Here is a 20,158-nt window from a genome sequence, read left to right as displayed (position 1 = left end):
GGACAGGAGACTGATTTAAAGGGAAAGGTGTATGCGTCTGGAGAGATGGCTCCAAGTCTGAGCACTTGCCGTTCTTCCAGATGACCAGAGTTCAGTACCTAGCGCCCACGTAGAGCCTGTAACTCTAGCCTCAAGGGACCTGACACTCGCTTCTGGCCTCTGTAGGCACTTGCATACCTGTGCATAGGCACACATCGACAAAAAAATAAAATAAAAATAGTTTTAAAGCCAAGAGAAAATGTAAATAGCAGTGAGTTACTATGGGTATGCTTTCCTGAACATCTACTATGACCTGATATGATACAAAGAGAAGTGTAGGTGAACTTTACTGCCCAGCGGATAGCCCCAGGGATGCAGGGATTTCATGCACAGGAGCTAAAAGCTTGGACCACAGATGTGCCTGCCACCGTGGTCCTGCGCGCCCCAACCCCCCCCCCCCCGCCCCCGGTGTGAGTCAGAAAAGCCTGGCCCTTAAAATTCCAGATACACAGAACTGGTCACCATCCCCAGCCGGTGGGAACCTTGGGTCCGACGAAGCCAGCTTGCCTACTGGTGAGCCAGACCTGGCCAATGTGTAGAGACGACATCCAGACTTGATGGCCTTCTTGATGGCTATCCAGGCCACCCCTGGACTTCCTTGAACCAACAGACCTTGAAGCCGGTTTCCTGCTCATTGCTACCTAAAGACATCTAACATATTGGCAGCTACGAAGTGCTAAGGCCGGCTCTGTCACTCTCCATTTGAGGGAAAAGGGAGGGCCTGCACATCAGAGTACAGGAGGGAGGCCTCAGGCTGCAGAGAGAGAGAGTACCCGGACACATGAGAAATACTGGAGATACCAGGACAAGCACCGGAGAGAGTCAGGACAAATTCCTTCCTAGCTGCCTGACCATCTCCTATGCCCCACCATCACCGCCTCAGTCCCTTTTGCTAGCACAGCCACAGGCGGAACGCTTAAATCCTTTCTGTGCCTCCGGAGGAGGAGAGTCATGGGAACTTCCGGTGGGAGTTTCCTGCGCCCAGCGGAGCCAATCCGTGGCGTGGAGTCCTGGGCATTGGTCTCGCACATCAGCACTCTGACTACATTTCCCAGGCTGCACCGAGAGTATCTCCTGTTTAAACAGGCCAATCGGCGGCCGGCGGAGTCCGGCGCCGCGTTTAAACCGGTGTGGGAGACCCAGCTGGATTTTATGCCTTCCCGGTCAGAGGCGAGGGGTAAGGAGTGGTCGTAGCGCTGGTCCCGGAGAGTGGGGAACCAGGTCCCGAGCCGCAGAGACCCGGGGAGGACGGGCTGTGGTGCCAGCTCTGCAGCTCAGAGCCGGAAATCCGTTACCCCGCCTCGGGGCGCACAGTCTGGGAAACCGGGAGCAAGTTGGGGCTTGCCTCTGACTTGCCTAATTCTCCGGACCCCTTGCTTCCTGCAGTGAACTCTGGAAGGAGGAGACGGCCGCGACGTGCCTTCGGCCAACCAGGGGGAGAGAGAGGTGAAGATGGATGCTGGTAGTAAGAAGGAAGGTAAATCCTTTCTGTTCGTAGGGCTGTTCTGGAGTGTATTCCTTTTCACCCCAAACAGAATAGAGACGGCTACAACAGATCAAAGAAACGAACGAATAGGTCTGGATTGATAAGCAAATGAATTTAACTGAAGCTACTTACAAGGACATTAGCAATTCATATAGCTACACCACCAAAGAAGCCCCTACAACATCCCCACCCACTTTTTAAAACCACTTATGTAATCTTAAGAAGGGCCTCCCCCACTTCCAGAAGGGCTTTAAGTGGGGGTCTTAATCTTGTGAGGGTCTCCTGTGGTTAATCACAGTTGCTGTGCTATCAAAATGGCAACAGCTTTCTCTTGCACTGAGCCCAGAGTCCCGCACTCCACCCATTCCCCTGGCGTTCATTCTTTTCATTCTTTTCTCCTCCTCTGACTTTGTTTGCTTTTTCTTGCTTGCTTGTTTTTTTTTTTTTTTTTTTTTGAGCCCTCACTTTGTAACCGGGAACTCACTCTAGTCCAGGCTGACCTTGAACTCACCGATAGCCACCTTCTCTTTGAAAAGCAATACTTACTACCGTGGTGGCTGCACACGCCTTTAATGCCCGAACTGCAGAGGCAGGCGGATCTCTTGAGTCTTATTTCAAGGCTAGTCTAGCCTGGTCGACAGAGTGAGTTCCAGGACAGTTAGTTTTCTTTGTAAACCTACACAGTGAGACCCTGTCTAAAAGAGGAGAGGAGGAATCTTTATGCTGACTTGGTGTGTGTGTGTGTGTGTGTGTGTGTGTTTGGGGGTGGTAACCAAGGTGCGCAAGCACCTGAGGGTCCCAGGGCTTGAACTCAGGTCATCAGATGTGGTGGGAAGTAACTTTGCTCCCTGAGTCTTAGAGAGTTGATGTGGGTTTACAATTATTTTCTCCCTTTTAGGGCTGAGCACTGGGCCTTTGTACCCTATCAGGTTAAGTATCCTCTTTGACACCTTAGGAGACTGCTTAGCACAGTGATGTCCATTATAAGAAGCACCTCTGACCTAGGCTGGCAGCCCAGTCCAGTAATTTATGAGCATAAACATAAAGGTTTAGAATGCAACTTACCAGGCTGTAACGTGCATCCTTAGTGGAGCCTATGACCTCCCTCCACCATAGGATTTTGTCCTGAATTACGCTATAGGTTCCCTCCGGTGAAGCAGACCTTAAGTACTACTGGGAAGTGGCTGGTCTGTGAGAGAGAGCTGAATAAATCCACAGTTGGATCAACCAAGGCTATGCTAGGAATATGGATAGGCAGAGCAAAATTTTTGGTTTTGTGTTTTTTGTTTGTTTGTTTTTTGTTTGTTTGTTTTGTTTTTGTTTTGTTTTTTGGAAAGGGACCCGAGGAGCAGTGGTACTCTACAGACACTCGTTTGTCTCCACTGTGAGTTTGAACCACCTTTGAACTCATCGCTGATAGATGTCTCATAACTGAATTCCAGGCTAGCTAAAGTAGTTGATCTTTAGAAGATAGCCTGTGCCTGAAGGTGGCTTAGCCTTCTTGGAAACCCTAGATTCTATCACAGAGGTAAGGCTCTGTGCTTTGATGGTGGATCAGTGCACTCAGAGTGGCTCCTGGAACTTGAGAGTGGAAATGGGAAATAAGAAGGACTTGCGGTGCCCATGACAATTGATTGAATTCAGGCAACAATCCATGACTTTACCGAGCGTTTCATAGCAGCTGTGAAACCAGTGCTTTCCTGTTTTATGTTACCCTAAAATGACAGTGAACTTTTTCTCCCCATCCCCACCCCAGACTTTCTTCTTTTGGAAGATGAAAAGTTTGACTTCGATCTTTCCTTGTCTTCTTCAAGGTAAACATGCGTTTTCTTCCCTAACCCCTGGCATAGACAGGTTCATCAAAGCCCCTCGCCTAGATGCTGGTGTGATTCAGCCCTGATAATCTTTTTCTTTAAATGCAGCACAAATGAAGATGACGAAGTCTTTTTTGGGCCTGTTGGACATAAAGAAAGATGCATTGCTGCCAGTTTGGACTTAAACCGCCGGGTTCCTGGGCAGCCTCTTGCCCCGGGCTCTGGCAGCCCTTGCACCTTGAGCCCTCTCACTGGGGAGAAGTTTGTGGAGGTGTACAAAGAGGCCCACTTACTGGCCTTACAGTTAGAAAGTCACAGCCGAAGAGAGGTGGCCCAGGCTGCCACGCCCCAAAATCCTGTGAACCAGGGCAAGGAAACGTTTGTGCAGGACTCACAATTAAAAGTAAGCCTCTTTGAAAAAGAACAGAAGAGAGACAAAAGTCCCATGTCACTTAAAAGAGAGACATTCTGCCTGCCATCCCTGAGGGTGCAACCGCTCATGGGGGAGCCCCAGCTCCTGGCTTCTCCAGGCCTGCTTAGCTCCCCTGTCCCAGTAGGCCCTGCTCAGACCCAGAGCAACCAGGGTCTGCCCTGTTCCTCTCAGCCGTTGCCAAGAGAATCAAGTACCTCCCAGCCTCCAAGTCAGGCTGGGCCTCAAAAGAGGATCACCAGCAAGCTCCAGCCACCCCGGGCTTTGCCTGTGAGAGGAAGAAACCTTCACCTGGCTACAGAGAAGGTAAACCCACACATAGTACAGTTGCGGTAGTACACAGCCTCCTTGCCTCTCTTCAGCCCATGCCCTGCCAGGGAAGCCTCTTGGGAGGGGCAGCGCTCTAAGGACCGGAAAGCCCAGAACCAGGATCTGGACAGCGAAGGCAGCAGTGATGGGGAGCTGCCCGGGCCGGGCCCCTCTGGGGAGCACTGCCCCTCACATTGAGCTCTGGCTGTTCTCTGTGGCTGGGACTTTATACTTCTTCTGCCCGGGCATTACATGAATGTCAGGGAAATGGCAGTTGACCGGTTGTGGGAAACTCAGGGCCCTGGAGGCCTAGTTGGGGGTAGGCAGAAAGGCAGATGTCAGAGTAACTTACTTCCAGGTTTGCAGAGGAGGGAGACGGAGGTCTCCCGAGAGGAAACACAGAGTAAAGGTGCGCTAGAGTGTAGGGCCAAGCAGCCCCATAGCGGCCTCATTTGTTTTTTGTTTGTTTTTTTTTTTTTTTTTTTTTTTTTTTTTTTTGGTTTTTCGAGACAGGGTTTCTCTGTATAGCCCTGGCTGTCCTGGAACTCACTTTGTAGACCAGGCTGGCCTCGAACTCAGAAATCCGCCTGCAGCCGGGCGTGGTGGCGCACGCCTTTAATCCCAGCACTCGGGAGGCAGAGGCAGGCGGATTTCTGAGTTCAAGGCCAGCCTGGTCTACAAAGTGAGTGCCAGGACAGCCAGGACTACACAGAGAGACCCTGTCTCGAAAAAAACCAAAAAAAAAAAAAAAAAAAAAAAAAAGAAATCCGCCTGCCTCTGCCTCCCGAGTGCTGGGATTAAAGGCGTGCGCCACTACGCCCGGCAGCGGCCTCATTTGTACTGAGGGTACAGTTAAAGGAATAGCGGTGAGGTGGTGGGAGGATGAAGCCCTGCACGGCCCCTCTCCCCATCTGTGAGCCCTCTCCTGACCACATCTGACACCAGGACTCCCTGGGTGGGATTGCTAGCAGCACGTGGACGTGGAACAGAATTTGTGTGTGGTCCATGCATGGCTGCATGTGAGCACATGCAGGATACCAGGCAGGATTGTAGTGTCATCAACCAGCTTAACACGGGGTTTTCACAACCGCAGCATTCAGAATTGCCAACAAATCGAGCCAGCCCAGATGCCTATTAACTGATGAACAGATAGCTAAAAGGACACATCAAATAGTGGCATAGTTTTTTTTAGTACAAGAATGACAGTATCACTGAATATGTCCGAGGGGGGAGCTTCATGTCACAGGAAGTGCTACAAGGGAAGCATTGCTGTTGGCCTCACACTGAAGCGACTGCTTGCTTCTTCCTTCCCGACATCCTTGCTGCGTGTGCACGAGGAGAAGGTCCTGATGCCCTTGCCTCACTATGTCAGGGCTTTGCTTTGGGGCTTACAGGCCAGAGAGTATAGGCTTGCTTGTTTGTCTGTTTGTTTTCGAGACAGGGTTCCACTATGTAACTGCCATGGGACTCACTGGGTAGACCAGGCTGGCTTTGTGGAACTCACAGAAATCTGCCTGCCTTAGCCTTCAGGTGCTGGAATTAGAGGCATGTACCACATGTCTGGACTCCTCACTGGCACTCTTAAGTCAGGGCCTGACAGAGGAGGAGCCGCCTAGTATGATGCTGCTTCAGTGAGGAAGTCCAGTCTCATCTCAGTGTTCCTTATCTCACGCTAGTGGATGGGTTGAGAGGGGCAGCATCCAGGATGAGCAGTGCCAGCTCTGGGATTGTCAGACCAGGTAGTCTTCACCTCTCAAATCGACATTTTCAGCTCAAAAAAGAGGTGCCAGCCAGCCTTCAGAGGACGAAACTCGTGAATGAAAAGGGATCCCAGAGTGACGTGCTCCAGGACAAACCCAGCACAGCTCCAGATGCTGCCGGTCGAGAAGGCCACCCAGGCAAGCGGTCACTCCCCATTCCTGGCAAGGTGAGTTGGCTGGCGCTACAGGGCTGCCACTTGTTCTATAAGGAACGTGGTGCCAGTTTAGTATCTTGATTAAAATTAGGTCTTCAAGGTTTTGTTTTGTTTTTATTTAATAGATGCATGGACATAAGTTAAACCCTAGGACTCACATTTTAAAAGCCTTGTGTGGTAGGGTGCCCATGAATCCCAGCACTGGGGAGGCAGAGGACACTTGGATCCCTGAGGTTAACTTGCTGGTTAGCCAGCTTAGCCAACTTGGTGAGTGCCAGGCCAGCCAGAGACCCTGTCTTTAAAACTACACAGTAGCTGGGCATGGTGGTGGTGTACGCCTTTAGTCCTAGCACTTGGAGGCAGAGGCAGGTGGGTCTCTGTAGCTGGTCTGCATAGTGGGTTCTAGGCCAACCGGGACTACACAGACCCTGTATCCAAAGTAAATGTAAGAATGGGAAGTCATCTGCGGTTGTCCTCTAATCTTCATGTGCATATGCACGTGTGTGTGTGTGTGTGTGTGCACGCGTGTGAGTGCACATGCACAGCAGTAAGGAAAGTTGGAAGCAGCCCACAGGAGGCAGCTAGACTGCAGAGAGGACAGGCCTGGCCGTGTGCAGTGAACTGGCCTTGTCACTTGGGCTGATGATCAGAGCCTAGTAGCACTTGGTTCCCAGCAGCTGATTCTCACTGATCCCTCTGCCTCTATGGTATCAAGGTATTGGGTTTTGTGTTCTGTGTTCAGAGCTCACAGACATAGAGACTGTCACCTTTCTGGTACTTTGAGCTGCCTATTAGAAAGCATGTATTAAAGCTGCCACTGAGCCTACAGCACTGATTTGAGGTCTGAGTTGGAAGCCCAAAATCTTAATTGCTGCTAGCTCTCTGCACATTCCTCTAGCAGAGGTTTACACATCACGTTCTAGACGCAGTCAGGCCTCCAGATTGAAGCTATTTAAAAGAAAAGTTGCCTCTGTCCTGAACCTGTACAGCTTCTCCCTGTCAGTGTGCCTGAATGAGTGTGATGGCTTGCACAGTGGAGGGTTATTGGGGTCCTGTGTCCACTCCACCACAGGCTTGGGGAGCCAAGACACGGGGAGTTTGACTACACTTACCCCGCTTACCCCACGCTGTCACTGGCCAGGTGTTGGACTGTAGGAAAGCCTCAGGGACACCACTCCAGGGGTGGGGAAGCTCAGCCTGAAGGGCAGGACACCCGGAGCTGGCTCAGGGGTCCCCAGGCCTGCAAGGAGGCTGGGGCCATCTGGCTCTCAGGCTCTTGGGCACCCAGGTACCACTGAGAGTCTCAGAAGAACTGAGAACAGAGTGGGGGCCCTCGGGCTGGATCTAGCCCAGGGCCAAGGGGGATAAGGGGAGAAGCTATGGCTAGATCCCACGGGGATGAATCCTAGGCTTGACGGTGGGCGGCTGGCTTGGCTTGGTGGTCATGGCTGGGGACACAGAGAGGCCCTCTATGGGAGATTAGATGGCGACTCTTTAGGCGAAAGCCTTCTCTATTGCTCCCCACAGTGGATCCCAATGAAAAGAGGCAGCCCATGTTTTTAAGACATTTTTTTGTCATGGTGGAAAGTGAATGGGTAAAACCGTGCCACATTGTTGGGGTCGGCCTGTGGCCCTCATGTCCGGGTTCGAGCCTGGAAGGCATCTTGTAACTGGAAGAGAAGAGGGAATCTAGGCGGATAGAGAAATAATGGAACCAAGACAAGCTAGTCTGCTCAAGGTTCCAATTTTTAATGGCGGACACGCTTTATAAAGGAGAGGGGAAAGCCCATTCCCTCCAAATCATCCTTGGAGCCCAACTGCAGGTGACCACGTGTAGAATCGGATGTAGACTCCGGAACAGCTAGGCCGACTCCCAGCAGGTAGCAGCAGGGGCAGTGGCAGAACAATAGAGTGGTCCAGGGAGGCAGGCTTCACCCTAGGTGATCTCCTTAGTGGTAAGCAAAGTCAAGGTCTGGCTCAGCCTGCTTCAGGCTTGTGGGAGGCTGTACCCCATGTCTCAGGGTGGGCCTGAGGTTAGAGACCTTTTGCAGGGAGGGGTGTCTGGGAAGAAGAGTTTATTGGCTAAGCCCCCCAGGCCTTTAAGGTACCTCACCAAAATGGAGATCTGTCTTGAGTCTATGTGACCATAGGTCCTCTACCTGTGAAGGAGCTTGCAGTGTAGCCCTTATGTGACTGATGGCCATAAATCTATGGAGGGCTGTGGAGGGTGGGAGTGACAGAAGCTGGGTGCCCAGGAGCAGTGCAAACCACCTTCTGTCCCTTCAGGGTCACCGGGGTTTCTCACCTTTGCTCAACCAGGAACCAGGCTCCCTTACACGGTCCCACAGCACAGTCTTAACATTACATTAAAGTTAGAATCTCCTAGAGGGGGTTTGCTTGTTTATTTATTCATTTATTTGGTTTTTCCAGACACAGTTTCCTTATGAAGCCTTGGCTGTCCTGGAACTTACTATGTAGACCAGACAGGCCTTGAGCCGAGATCTGCTGCCTCCAGGCCTCCCAAGTGCTCGAATTAAGGCATGAACCACCACCACCTGGCATCTAGAGGTCCATGGTGGATCTGTGTAGGTCCCATGCAATTACCACACTATTACATTTGGAGGATCCATGCAGTTTCGTATCCACAGGATCCCACAGAAACTGAGGGGTGACTATATTACTTTTTTCTATAAAGATGATAATTGTTACTGAGATTTTTTTTTATTGGATATTTTCAAGATTTTAAAATTTTATGGGCTGGTGAGATGGCTCAGTGGGTAAGAGCACCCGACTGCTCTTCCGAAGGTCAGGAGTTCAAATCCCAGCAACCACATGGTGGCTCACAACCATCCTTAACAAGATCTGACTCCCTCTTCTGGAGTGTCTGAAGACAGCTACAGTGTACTTACATATAATAAATAAATAAATCAAAAAAAAATAAAATTTTATTATATGTGCATGAGTGTTTTGTCTGGATGTCTATATTCCATGTGTGTTTCTGGTACCTGAAGAGGTCAGAAGCAAGTGTCAGATCCCCTGAAGTTATAGATGGTTGTGAGCCATTGTGTGTGTGCTAAGAATTGAATCCAGGTCTCCTGCAAGAGTTACAAGTGCTCTTACCTGCTGAGCCATCTCTCTAATCCCACTAAAGATTATCCTAAAGTCCTACATTAGCAGAATTAAGTATGTGTGTAGTTAACAAAATCCTGGCTAATTTTTCAACTTTTCTCTCAGTTGGGGCTAAAGAAGACCCTGTTAAAGCCACCTGGCTATACTGGCAATCTCACAAGGAAGTCCTCTACCTCAGGGTCTGCTTCAAGCCTGGAGTCTGGTGTCTACAGGTCTTCAGTAGCAGGCAAAGGTGAGCAGCTCCCCTCTCCCTGGGAGCCCTGAGCACCACGTGTTTTGGCTGCACAGGATGCTGTAGAGTTACAGCTCAGGGCTGAGGGCTAGGCAGGACTCGACTCATTGTCCTGCTGCCCTTGAATACTTCCCTCCTGTAAGGAGAGATGATCTCAGCTGGAGGCATACAGACTCATGAAGTGACATGAAAATGTGGTTGTTCACACTGAGCTATGCATCCGTGAGAGCACAAGGGCATTGAGCCTAGCCTGAGTCCTTTGGGGCATGCGCCCTTGGGCTCAACCTACCTAAACAAGGCTGCCATCTAGTGGTGGAGTGGTATAGGGACCAGAGAATGCATCTGGGGTTTGCCTGTGGATTCTGGTTTTGTCCGCTGGCGCATGGTGAGGGCTTTTCACAAGATATGAGAAGGCTGAGCTCTCGAATCAGCCTGGTCTGGAGTCCTGACTGCTACTTGGTGGTTAGCAACCATCTGTGCCCTTACCTTTAAGTCAGGTGATACTGTTGACCTTGGGGAAAGTTCCTATGAGTCTGGAAGTGCTCAACGGCCTTCTGAGGTTCATGAGTCCATGATCAGGACAATGCATGGCTGCCCTGCCCAGGAGCTGAGATGGGTCTTTCTCCACTGACTCAGGACACTGGCACCATGTGTTGTTTATGGAAGAACTGTAGGGTCAGATGAGATTGTGGAGCAGGACCTAGTAGGGCTAACACATGGCATAGACATGGCTACAGCATTAGTCTTCGCTGTGGACTCACAGAGTAGGTCCATTGCTAGTTGCGTAGACTGTCCACTTTCTTCTGCTCATCAAGGAAGTGAAAGAAGAGCTTAACCTTGTGAATGCACACACTCCTGCTGCTGAGAGGTAGGTGGTACTCAGCTCAGGTTTGGGCAGCCTGCTGGTCCCAATAGTCGTCGCCTGATGGGTCTGATGTTAGGTAAACATTCTAGAGTGTGTGTGTTTGTGTGTATGTATGTGTGTGTGTTTAAAGTGTTTGGAAACTGGCTTGAGTAACCGGCCTTGATGATCGAATCTTGCAGCAAAGTCCAGTGAACATCGTTCAAGTATTCCTGCTAGCGGCTCCCAGCGTCGGTCAAGCACCAGCAAGTCAGGCAGAATAGGACCCGCCAAGTCACGCCAGGCTTTGCCAGCAGCCCCTGCCAGGGCGTTTGGCAGACAAGCCAATAAGGCTGATGCTGCCCAGACAGTGGCTGAGCAGCCCAAGGTCCCCACCCTGAGTCCTCTCACCCAACAACCCCACACTCCAGAGCAAAGAGGACCAAGGCTGGACCCCGACACCGAGACACCTCAGTTGAATAAAACTGTCAGCATAAAACGACGGGACTCCTATCTGAGCTGCAAGACAGAGGCCGTGTCTACCACAACAAACCCATTTAAAGTGCCCCAGTTTTCTGTTGGTGAGTAGAGCTACATCGTGGCAGGCTTTAAGGTTTTGGAGAGGTTCCTGGTGTGGCTGGTGCTGTTGGGCTTCTTTAGCTCTGATACTCTGTCCAGGGTGTGTTCTGCCGCCCACTTGTGTGTCCATCCCTCTGGATGAGCCACTGCCGCAGGCCTGCATCTTTCTCTCTGTTGTCCTCAGTGTGGTCATTATGTCTGCAGCTGTGGCTTTTGTCGCACCTGGGTGGTTAGAGCTCCGTTGTTCTGTTGATGTTGGTGGTTCCGTTTCTGTGGTTCTGTGGTTTTTACCACCTGGATTATGTTTTCCTTAAGGGGCTGAACTTGGCAGCCAGTGAATGCAGTCCAGCCTGCTCCACCCTGCAGCCTGCCACAGATGGGTCTAGAGTGGGTGCAGTTTAGCCTGTGGCAGGCGTGGGGTTCTGTGCAGACACTGCTAGTGTCCTGTTGGTTTGCTCCGGCCACTCAGGCCGGGTGGGCTGTGCTGTTCCTCGGCCTTGCTCTCCACCAGTCGCTCACCTTGACCTTGAGGCATTGCCTGATGCTGCGCTGTGCAGCTGCCCTTTCAGGAGACGCCGTAGAGTCTTCTAGAGTTCTTTCCCTCTGTGTGGCTTCACTCCAGCTCTCTGGGGAAGAGGATAGACAGTGTTCTAGTTTGCTTTTTGTCACTGTGATAAACACCAGGACCAAGGCACCTTGAGGAGTTTGTTTGGCTTATACTTCCATGTCATAGTTTCATCATTGAGGGAAGTCAGGGCAGGAACTCAAGCAAAGACCATGGAGGAATGCCCAAGGGTGGTACCACACACAGTGGGCTGGGCCCTTTCCTACACCAGTTAGCAATGGAGAAAATGTCAGTCTGATGGAGGCTTCCCTCACCCACATGTGACAAGGTCACAACTAAGAATACCAGGCACAGATGGGGTGGTTCTTTTGGCCAGAATAGTCACCCCAAGCAACAATGCTGAGCTGAGATCAGAAGCCCACTGAAGAGGCAGCCACTAGAGAACACAAAGAGAACGCTCAGGTGGAGGAAATGATGCTGGAAAAGTCCAATGGCGGCAATGTGCTTGAGTTCCCGGAGGAACGGGAAGACAGCGGCAAGAATGCAGTTGGAATAGACCCTACTGCAAGCCGCACAGCCTGGTTTTATTCTTTTAAAAAAGGATGTTGATTTCCCTCCCATGTCAGAGTCTAAATAGAAGACCAGGGGCACCATGACCCTGCTGTGTGCATCTGCCGAGGCCAGCAGGACTGCATAGGCTGGAGCCCATCCTAGGGTTACTGTTGCTGAGATGAAGCACTGTGACCAAAAGCAAGTTGGGAAGAAGGGGTATATTTCACTCAGAGTTCCAACTAACAGTTCATCAAAGGCAGTGAGGGCAGGAACTCAAACAGGAACCTGGAGGCAGGAGCTGATGCAGAGGCCATGGAGGGTGCTGCTCTCCTCACTCATAGCTTAAGCAGCCCAGGGATGGTACCTCCCATGATAGGCTGGGCCCTCCCCCAACAGTCAGTAATTAAGAAAACGTGTGGTCAGCAGTATTGTTTTGGAGCACACCTGGCCTTCAATAGCTTGCTAAGATGGGCCCCTTTCATGGCTGGGGCCACTTTGCCCGTGGCTTCTAAGACAGCAAGCTAATACATGGTGGTCCGGGCTCCTGAGGCTTTGGAGCCCCAGATTGACTCTCAGGACCATGGGAGGCAAGTTTGTGTTTCACACGGAATTGTGTGGTGGAGGGACAGTGGTGTAACAGACCATTTGGGTTATGCTGGGCTTTGCTTAGTGGCTAGTGAGCCCATGCTAAATTCTGACTGTCAAAATAGCAGCTGGGGCATCCACCTAGAGATTCTTGTCATCTATAGAATGTGTATGTGATGTGCTTGAAGCTAGGGGTGCCACAGCTCAGGGACATGAAGGCTTTGCTGCTTGCTGGGGCTCTGTCCACATGATTTCCATGGACATGGGGTGCAGGGATCAGCCTGCCAGGAAGAGGAGACTTGGGAGGAGCCTGCCATGAAACTTAGACCCAGGCCAGTTAGGGAAAGTAGCTGGCAAAACAGTACAGAGCGTTCTCAGTACCAGACCTGGCCCTGGCCCCAGCTCGGGCCTCAAGAGGATTTCCTGTGTGTCTGTCTCATTGGCCTTCTGTCTTTACTTGGCTTGGACAGTTGGGAAAGTGGGGATGTTTAGAGGAGAGTGCCTGGATGGTACTGCACATGCCAGGCTTGCCATGTTGCTCTCTCTCTCTTTTTTGTTTTTGTTTGTTTGTTTGTTTGTTTTTTGTTTCTTTGAGACAGGGTTTCTCTGTATAGCTCTGGCTGTCCTGGAACTCACTCTGTAGACCAGACTGAAGTCGAACTTAGAAATCCGCCTGCCTCTGTCTCCCAAGTGCTGGGATTGAAGGCGTGCCCCACCACTGCATTGCGTTGCTCTCTTCTGATTGGATTTCCCTGTTCTTAGGTGAGTCACCTGGCGGAGTAACCCCGAAGTTCTCCCGGACACATCGGCTGCAGTCCTGGACACCAGCGAGCAGGTAGCCAACAGGAGTTTACCTCCTTTCTTACCTTTGGAGAGCTCCTGATGTGACTGTAGGCTCCATGGAGGGCCACCTGGGCTGCAGGTCAAGCTTCTGAGGTAGAGGCTGTCTGTCACACTCACTGTGTGCTGGGTGAACCCCTGCCAGATCACAGAAACCCCTTTAGTATTGCTTTAGGTGCTGAGCCTAGACCACCCCAAAGCTCCTCACTCTGGGTTGTGGAGGGGGTTGGGGACAAGGCGGCAGAGTACAGCGTCAACATGTTTCAGAAGTTCCCTGGTCACTGGTTTGTGCAGTTAGGGACCACAGGATGGAGCAGATGCTCAGACTTGGGTTTCAGTCCTGCTCTGTGACCCTGAGGTCTAAATGCCCTGAATGGATTTCCTCATCTGTCCCTTGCTCTCTGGCCCAGTGTGTCACTTACAACAGTGAGAACAAATCCATACATGCACAGATGCCTGGGGACTACAGGGACTCTTGAAGTGACAGCCTTGTCCCCGCTGCTCCTTTAGCTGCATCCTTTATACCACTGGTTCTGATACAGTCCAACTGAGGCCATCAGCACGTCTTAGGTCGCATCCTCAGGGTGACCATGGAAGTGCACTTCAGGGGCTGGGGGTTTCCAGACTAGACAGCTTCCCGTAAAGGGAGGTGCCGTCCTCCCATGCAGTTAACAGAACCAACTCCAGTGCAAGGTAGCAGCTTCCCTCAGAGATGAGCACGGATGTGCAACTGTATGCCACATAAGCTCCCCATCGTGTCTTGATCCTGGTGTTTATCACAGTGACAGAAAGTAAACTAGAAGACTATCTCACCCCCATGTCTCAGCTACCTGGGAAGTGAAATAACTCCTGCCTTCCAGGTCCCATCAGGGGTTCCATTGTGGGCATGCTTGTCTTCAGTAGCACTTGTGGCAGCGCCACAGTGTCCACAGTAGAAGGTGGTCAGGGCGGTGGGCCTGGGCCTTGATCTGAGAGCACCCAGTGCCTGGATATGCTCCGAGTAAGCTGCCTGGTGCTCATATCATGCTATTTATAAAGTTTGTTTCCAGACTCTGAAAGACACAGAAGTTGTCTTTGATGGATGGTAAAGTTGGTAGGTGACTTCTGAGCCTGCTAGGACTTAGTGTTAGCCCTGTGACCTACAGTTGTTTCATTACAGTGTCTTAGTTCTCTGGGGCTACTGTAACAAGCATGCCAACACCTGGGTCTTTCTGTGTTGATGGGCTAACCTCACACTCTGTCTCCTTTCCCTTTCCTTGCTGTTATTATTGACTTGTGCCACGATGCTGGGCATCTGGGGATTTAAGTGGGTGAGTGGCATCCAGGGTCAGGGCATCTGAGGTTTTAAATGGGTGAGTGGCATCCAGGGTCAGGGCATCTGAACATGGGAGTGTCTGACGTGGGTCCATTGCTCGGCTCATCACATCTTCACATGGAAAGACAAACACGGTGTCTGGACTTCTTTCTTCATAATGATGCTAATCCTGTTGATTGGTGGGTGCTCTGACTTCTGAGCCAATCACCTCCCTGAGGCCCAGCCTCCTACATCATCATCTTGGGGATTAGGCTTTCAGTATATGAATTTGGGGGATTCAAACATTTAGTCCATAGCTGATAACAACCTGACTCAGCCTCTGCGTTAAGAACAACAAAATAACATTTGGGAGATATGGTGGTTAAGGCACCGAACTGCCAGGGAGCACCTAGTTCCCCGACTCAGTTTCTCACCTTTGACTCAGGGATCTTTTCTTTCTTTCTTTTTTTTTTTTTTTTTTTTGAAGATTTACTTGTTTGTATATGTAAGTACACTGTAGCTGTCTTCAGATACAACAGAAGAGGGCGTCAGATCTCATTACAAATGATTGTGAGCCACCATGTGGTTGCTGGGAATTGAACTCAGGACCTTCAGAAGAACAGTCAGTGCTCTTAACCGCTGAGCCATCTCACCAGCCCTGACTCGGGGATCTTAAGTCTGGGTATGAGTAGCCAGTGGGGAAAACCACCATCAATTCACTTCTTAGCCAGAGTCTGATGGGAGCCTCGATGTATTCTGTCACAAGTGTCTCTTTTTTTTTTTTTTTTTGGTTTTTCGAGACAGGGTTTCTCTGTATAGCCCTGGCTGTCCTGGCACTCACTCTGTAGACCAGGCTGGCCTCGAACTCAGAAATCCGCCTGCCTCTGCCTCCCGAGTGCTGGGATTAAAGGCGTGCGCCACCACGCCCGGCTGGACAAGTGTCTCTTTTAAGTCCCTTCTGACCCTCAGTGGAGGGTACCTTGAATATAGCCATGTTCAAAGATGTTCTAGATACCTGTGGGACTGGGTGGAGTGGACTAGGATGGAGGCATCATTGCTGAGGAACTTGAAACTCATCCAAGGTCATGTGGGGGCTGCAAGTGCCTTGATTCCTGCCCATGCTGGAGCCCTTCTCAAGAACAGAGCCCACCCAGGCCCCCTGGCTTCCCTTTCAACTACAGTGGTCAGTGTTGAAGACCTCCATGTCTTCACCAGGGTGGTCAGCAGCACTCCTGTGAGACGCTCATCAGGGGCTACTCCACAAGGCCTGCCCGGCAGTATGAGGACCCCTTTGAGCACAAGACGGATGTCAGTGTTGCCCACACCTGCCAGTCGGCGTCTCTCCAGCCTTCCATTAATGGCACCTCAGTCCATGCCCAGGCCTCTGGTGTCCCCACTGTGTCTGCCTGCCCGGCGACTCTCTTCTGAGCCCAGGAGAAGATCTACAGTCAGGTAAAAATGAGCTTGTCTTGAGTGTTCCCCAGACTTCAGGGGTCTCCCTGTGCTTGGAAGGTACAGGCAGCAAAATAGGAGAAATAGGAAAAGAAGATCTGTGGAGCAAAAGGCTCAGAGTGCAAATAGGCGGTGTGTGTGTGTGTGTGTGTGTGTGTAGGGTGAGGCTGTGTTGTGTCATGTGTATGTTGTGTGTGTGTATGTTTTAAGTATAATACAGAAGGAACTCAGGTTGTTCTGAACCCCATAAGCCATGAGAAGCCGGTATTCTGTTCTATTTTGTGGAAATGGTTCCCGCTCAGTTTCCACAGTTCATTCAGCTTTGAGCCATCAGGTGCTCAAGGGACATGCTAGGTGTCGAGAGGTCATTGCTAGAGGGAAGCACGCCGTAGTACAGGTGCCTGTTAGTGTAGGCATGCTGTAGTGTGGAAGGCCATGCATGATGGGGGTTCCAACCTGGCCTCCTGAGGGAGCAGTGGGGAGGGGAGGGACACTCAGGCAGGCAGGCACTTGGCTCACCTAGGCCTGGAGGGGCTTGCCACAGTGTGTGTGTGCAGAGGTGGAGCTGATGCTGAGTGACTTAGTAACTGTAAAGAAAAGGGCAGACATGGACACAAGGTGAAGCTAGACTGATGAATCAGCGAGGTGAAGGGGGCCTTGGAAATGTTTGGTTCTCTTGCACAGACGGCAGGGTCTGACAGGTGAGGTTATCCTCATAGCTCGGCCACTTGTGGCCAGCTACGGCGGCAGAAGCTGCTTTCACACCATCGCTGCTGATCGGGTGGAAAGAGCGAGCGTATACGTTTTCCTCCTCCTTTTTCCCCCAGAGCGGAGCTGACACAGGAGAGCAGCGGCAGTGGCAGTGGTGGGCAGGCCCAGGGCCTGTCCTCAGATGAGAGCTCTTCCCCTCCATCCTCCGTGCCTCAAGCACTTAACTTTTCTCCAGAGAAGAGTGACTCTCCTCCTCCCCAAGGCGCCTCCACAGGAGCAGCTCAGGGTGAAGCAGAGCCTCCTGAAGACACGCCGCCCAGTGAGGTGCATGGAGGTGGTTGCAGCCACAAGCCATCTGAGGTGCGTGGAGAGTCACGAACAGGGGACTCACCTTGGGCTGGGGCCCATGCTTCCAGCAGACGCAGAGGTGCGAAAATGCTTAGCAAAGGAGTTGGTCAGGGGTTAGAGGACAGGAGTAGGCGCAGGCTGAAGCTCTATACTAGCTGTGGGTAGGGGGACAGTGCCCAAAGGGGAACTTACTCCCATTGAGGGCCCACTCCAGCCTTTCCCTTGGGCTCAGGCCGTGAACCTCCGGTCATGCGCAAAGCCTGGCTTCCCAGGGTGGTTGCTTGGCACCAACTTTCCCTCTCTGCCCTGCTTAGGGTCTTCTCCTGGACCTCAAGCTGGACCAGCTCACCATCACTCCTGAAGCAGGAGGCAGAGACCTGGCCGACTGCCCTCTCATCGACTTCAGCAACACCCCTGAGTCGAACACGGCCTTGGGACCTAGCAGCTGGCCCCTGATTGACCTCATAATGAACACTCCAGACATGGGTAGAAATGATGTGGGGAAGCCTGCAAAGGCTGAGCTGGGCCAGGTGAGCAGCAGCAGGGGATCGTGCTGACTTCAGCCCAGGGCACTGGCAGGGCTGGGCGCTGCATGGTTCCCTTGGGCTCACAGGGTCTGTCTCAGACTCATGCTTGGCTTCTCCATGGTCACCCATTGCCGTCAGGTATCTGGCTGGACCTGGAGGAACTCTAGGGCAGTCATTCCCAACACCTCTCCTGCCTGCCCGCCCTGTCAGGAAGTCAGTGTTGATGGGTTTGAGGTTTCTCTCCTAAGAGTGTTAGGCATGATTGATGACTGAGTCTCCTTGCCACACTGCTGCTGTTTTCTGTCCCTGGGCCCCAGGTGGCATTGGCTCAGTCACTGCAGCTTCTTGTGTGGAGGCACAGACAGCTGTGTTCACCTTGATCTCCATTCTCTTCCAGCTAATCGACCTGGGCTCCCCACTGATCCAGCTGAGCCCTGAGGCTGACAAAGAGAACGTCGACTCACCGCTTCTCAAGTTCTGAGCAGCACACAGCCCTCTGTTGTTGATTCTGTTTCCTTCTGATGTGGCCTTAGACCTGGAGAAACAAGTTTTAGAAGGAATTGTATTTGACAGGGGGAAGCCCTTTATACTGCTTGTGTCTGAGTGGTGGGGTCCCCACTACGAACCTAAGCCTCCCACCTCTGTGGCTGCCCTGATCCCTGCCTTTCATCAGGCTGAAACACAGCTCTCTAGAAAATTTGTTTTGATTCTTTTGTATGTAAAATAGCAAATAACTGTAAACTTAAATTTGTTTGAAAATTAAATATTCTAGATTTAAATTAAATTATAAAGTGTATTAAAGCATGCTTGGAGTTTCCACTTGACATTTGGACGTGTAGAGCGGTTTTCATTCTCTAGATGCTGCAGAAGACTTTCATTATCCAATCTTAGTTTTATATAATGTAGGGGGATAAAATTGGTATAAATATCAGTCTCCAGCCCACCCCAGGTACACCCAGCCTGTCTTCTGGGCCTGTATAACCTGCATTGCTTATTCTGATGCGATAGGACCACAGCTTTCACAGGCTGCTCTGGGCAGCTGGAGTGCAGAGAGTAAAGGGAATTGGGATATGAGGGAGGGTCTGCTTCAGTCTGAGAGTTGGGCTAAGCCTGCAGCTCTCATCCCTAGGGCACTTCTGGGAGCACAACAGCCAGGTGATGTGGGACACGGGGAAAGTCACTGGGAAGTTAGTACCATGCTTGAAGCCTCATCTGTTAAGACTAGCTGCCTGGAAGCCACTGACCTATGGATGACTGCAGAAAGCACTGTGTGGACCCCATTCGTGTCCCTACTTCAATCTGAGGCCACCCATTGTCAGCTGAGACAGAGACCTGCCTGGGTTTCTCATTCTCTGGTTAATGAGGTGAACCCAAAGCTGCCAGCTGGAGTGCGGTCCTAGCCACAGCATTGGCAAAGTGAGGTAGGACACAGACCTTATAAAAGGTCTGCCAAGATGCCAAGGACCCTGGAGGGATGGCAGCAGATTCTTCCCCAGTGGGCAGTAAACAATGGAATCCTGAACATTAGCACTGTAAATGGCCCTCACCTTCCCTGACCCACTCACGCCTATCACACAGGGGAAAAAGGAAATGTGGAATTGAACTCATTTAAGAAAGTTGGGGGGGGGGGGGCTGGTGAGATGGCTCAGTGGGTAAGAGCACCCGACTGCTCTTCCGAAGGTCCAGAGTTCAACTCCCAGCAACCACATGGTGACTCGCAACCATCCGTAACGAGTTCTGGCGCCCTCTTCTGGACTGTCTGAAGGCAGCTACAGTGTACTTACATATAATCAATAAATAAATCTTTAAAAAAAAAAAAAGAAAGTTGGGTTTGCAGTAGGGGCTGGGCTACATTTCCCTTAGGGTACTGTTGGGTAAGGGGTTGCTGCATCCTTCCTTGGTGTGTTTGGTGGGAAGAGGACATTAACCTATGAATAACTAACTAGGCTACCTTGGTGATATCCACTCCGTGTCTGTACTTAGCCCTGGCTCAGCCCACACCTTGTCCTCATGCGGCCGTACTCTGCTCTGTCCACCAGGGCATCTGGTGTTTGGCAGCATCCGATGCAGTCCCTCTGCTTTCCCCTCTGAAGATGCTCAAAGGTGGCTTTCCCCTACGTTCTTCTTCACAGCTCCTCGGCTGGTTGTTCAGAAGGGTCAGCTTTGGGACACACTAGAGACTTGAGCTGAGGGGCTGGCATGAAGTATACTGATGTAGGCTGATGACCAAAGCCCCACCCTCGGAGATTGGCGGAGGCTTGCTTCCCTGTAATTTCTTACCATTGTATGGGGACAGTGTTCCTGAAGCCCACACACCATTTGGGTTGGTGCCACACAGCACTTTCCCATGCTGCCTTTACCACAGCCGTCCATGGTGTATCACACTACAGACTTTGGGAGTTAAAGGGAAGCAACAAACACCTTGTGCACGAAAAAAGAAACGCCCCAGTTTGCTCTCTAGTGTAAGAAAATACTGACCAACAGCAGTGCAGGGAGGAAAGGGTTTATTT

At 51.3% G+C, this 20,158-nt stretch overlaps 1 protein-coding gene across 1 annotated transcript; it reads left to right on the top strand.

Annotated features, from left to right (window-relative positions):
* The first annotated feature begins 462 nt into the window (after nt 1-462).
* Gtse1 (G2 and S-phase expressed 1) lies at nt 463-18,422 on the top strand. Its single transcript, XM_021183470.3, has 12 exons — nt 463-1,216; nt 1,426-1,516; nt 3,282-3,339; nt 3,448-4,075; nt 5,850-6,005; nt 9,228-9,354; nt 10,399-10,776; nt 13,239-13,311; nt 15,826-16,062; nt 16,890-17,133; nt 17,436-17,651; nt 18,046-18,422. Exons 2-12 carry the CDS (start codon nt 1,492-1,494, stop codon nt 18,127-18,129), a joined length of 2,226 nt encoding a protein of 741 aa, XP_021039129.1. The 5' UTR covers nt 463-1,216; nt 1,426-1,491; the 3' UTR covers nt 18,130-18,422.
* Nucleotides 18,423-20,158: the final 1,736 nt, after the last annotated feature.

The sequence above is a fragment of the Mus caroli genome, unplaced genomic scaffold (genome assembly GCF_978045245.1).
Source record: "Mus caroli unplaced genomic scaffold, Mus_caroli_1 scaffold_16, whole genome shotgun sequence".
NCBI lineage: Eukaryota > Metazoa > Chordata > Mammalia > Rodentia > Muridae > Mus > Mus caroli.
Note: the sequence above shows the minus strand (reverse complement) of the source record. Positions and strands in the feature narration are given on the sequence as shown.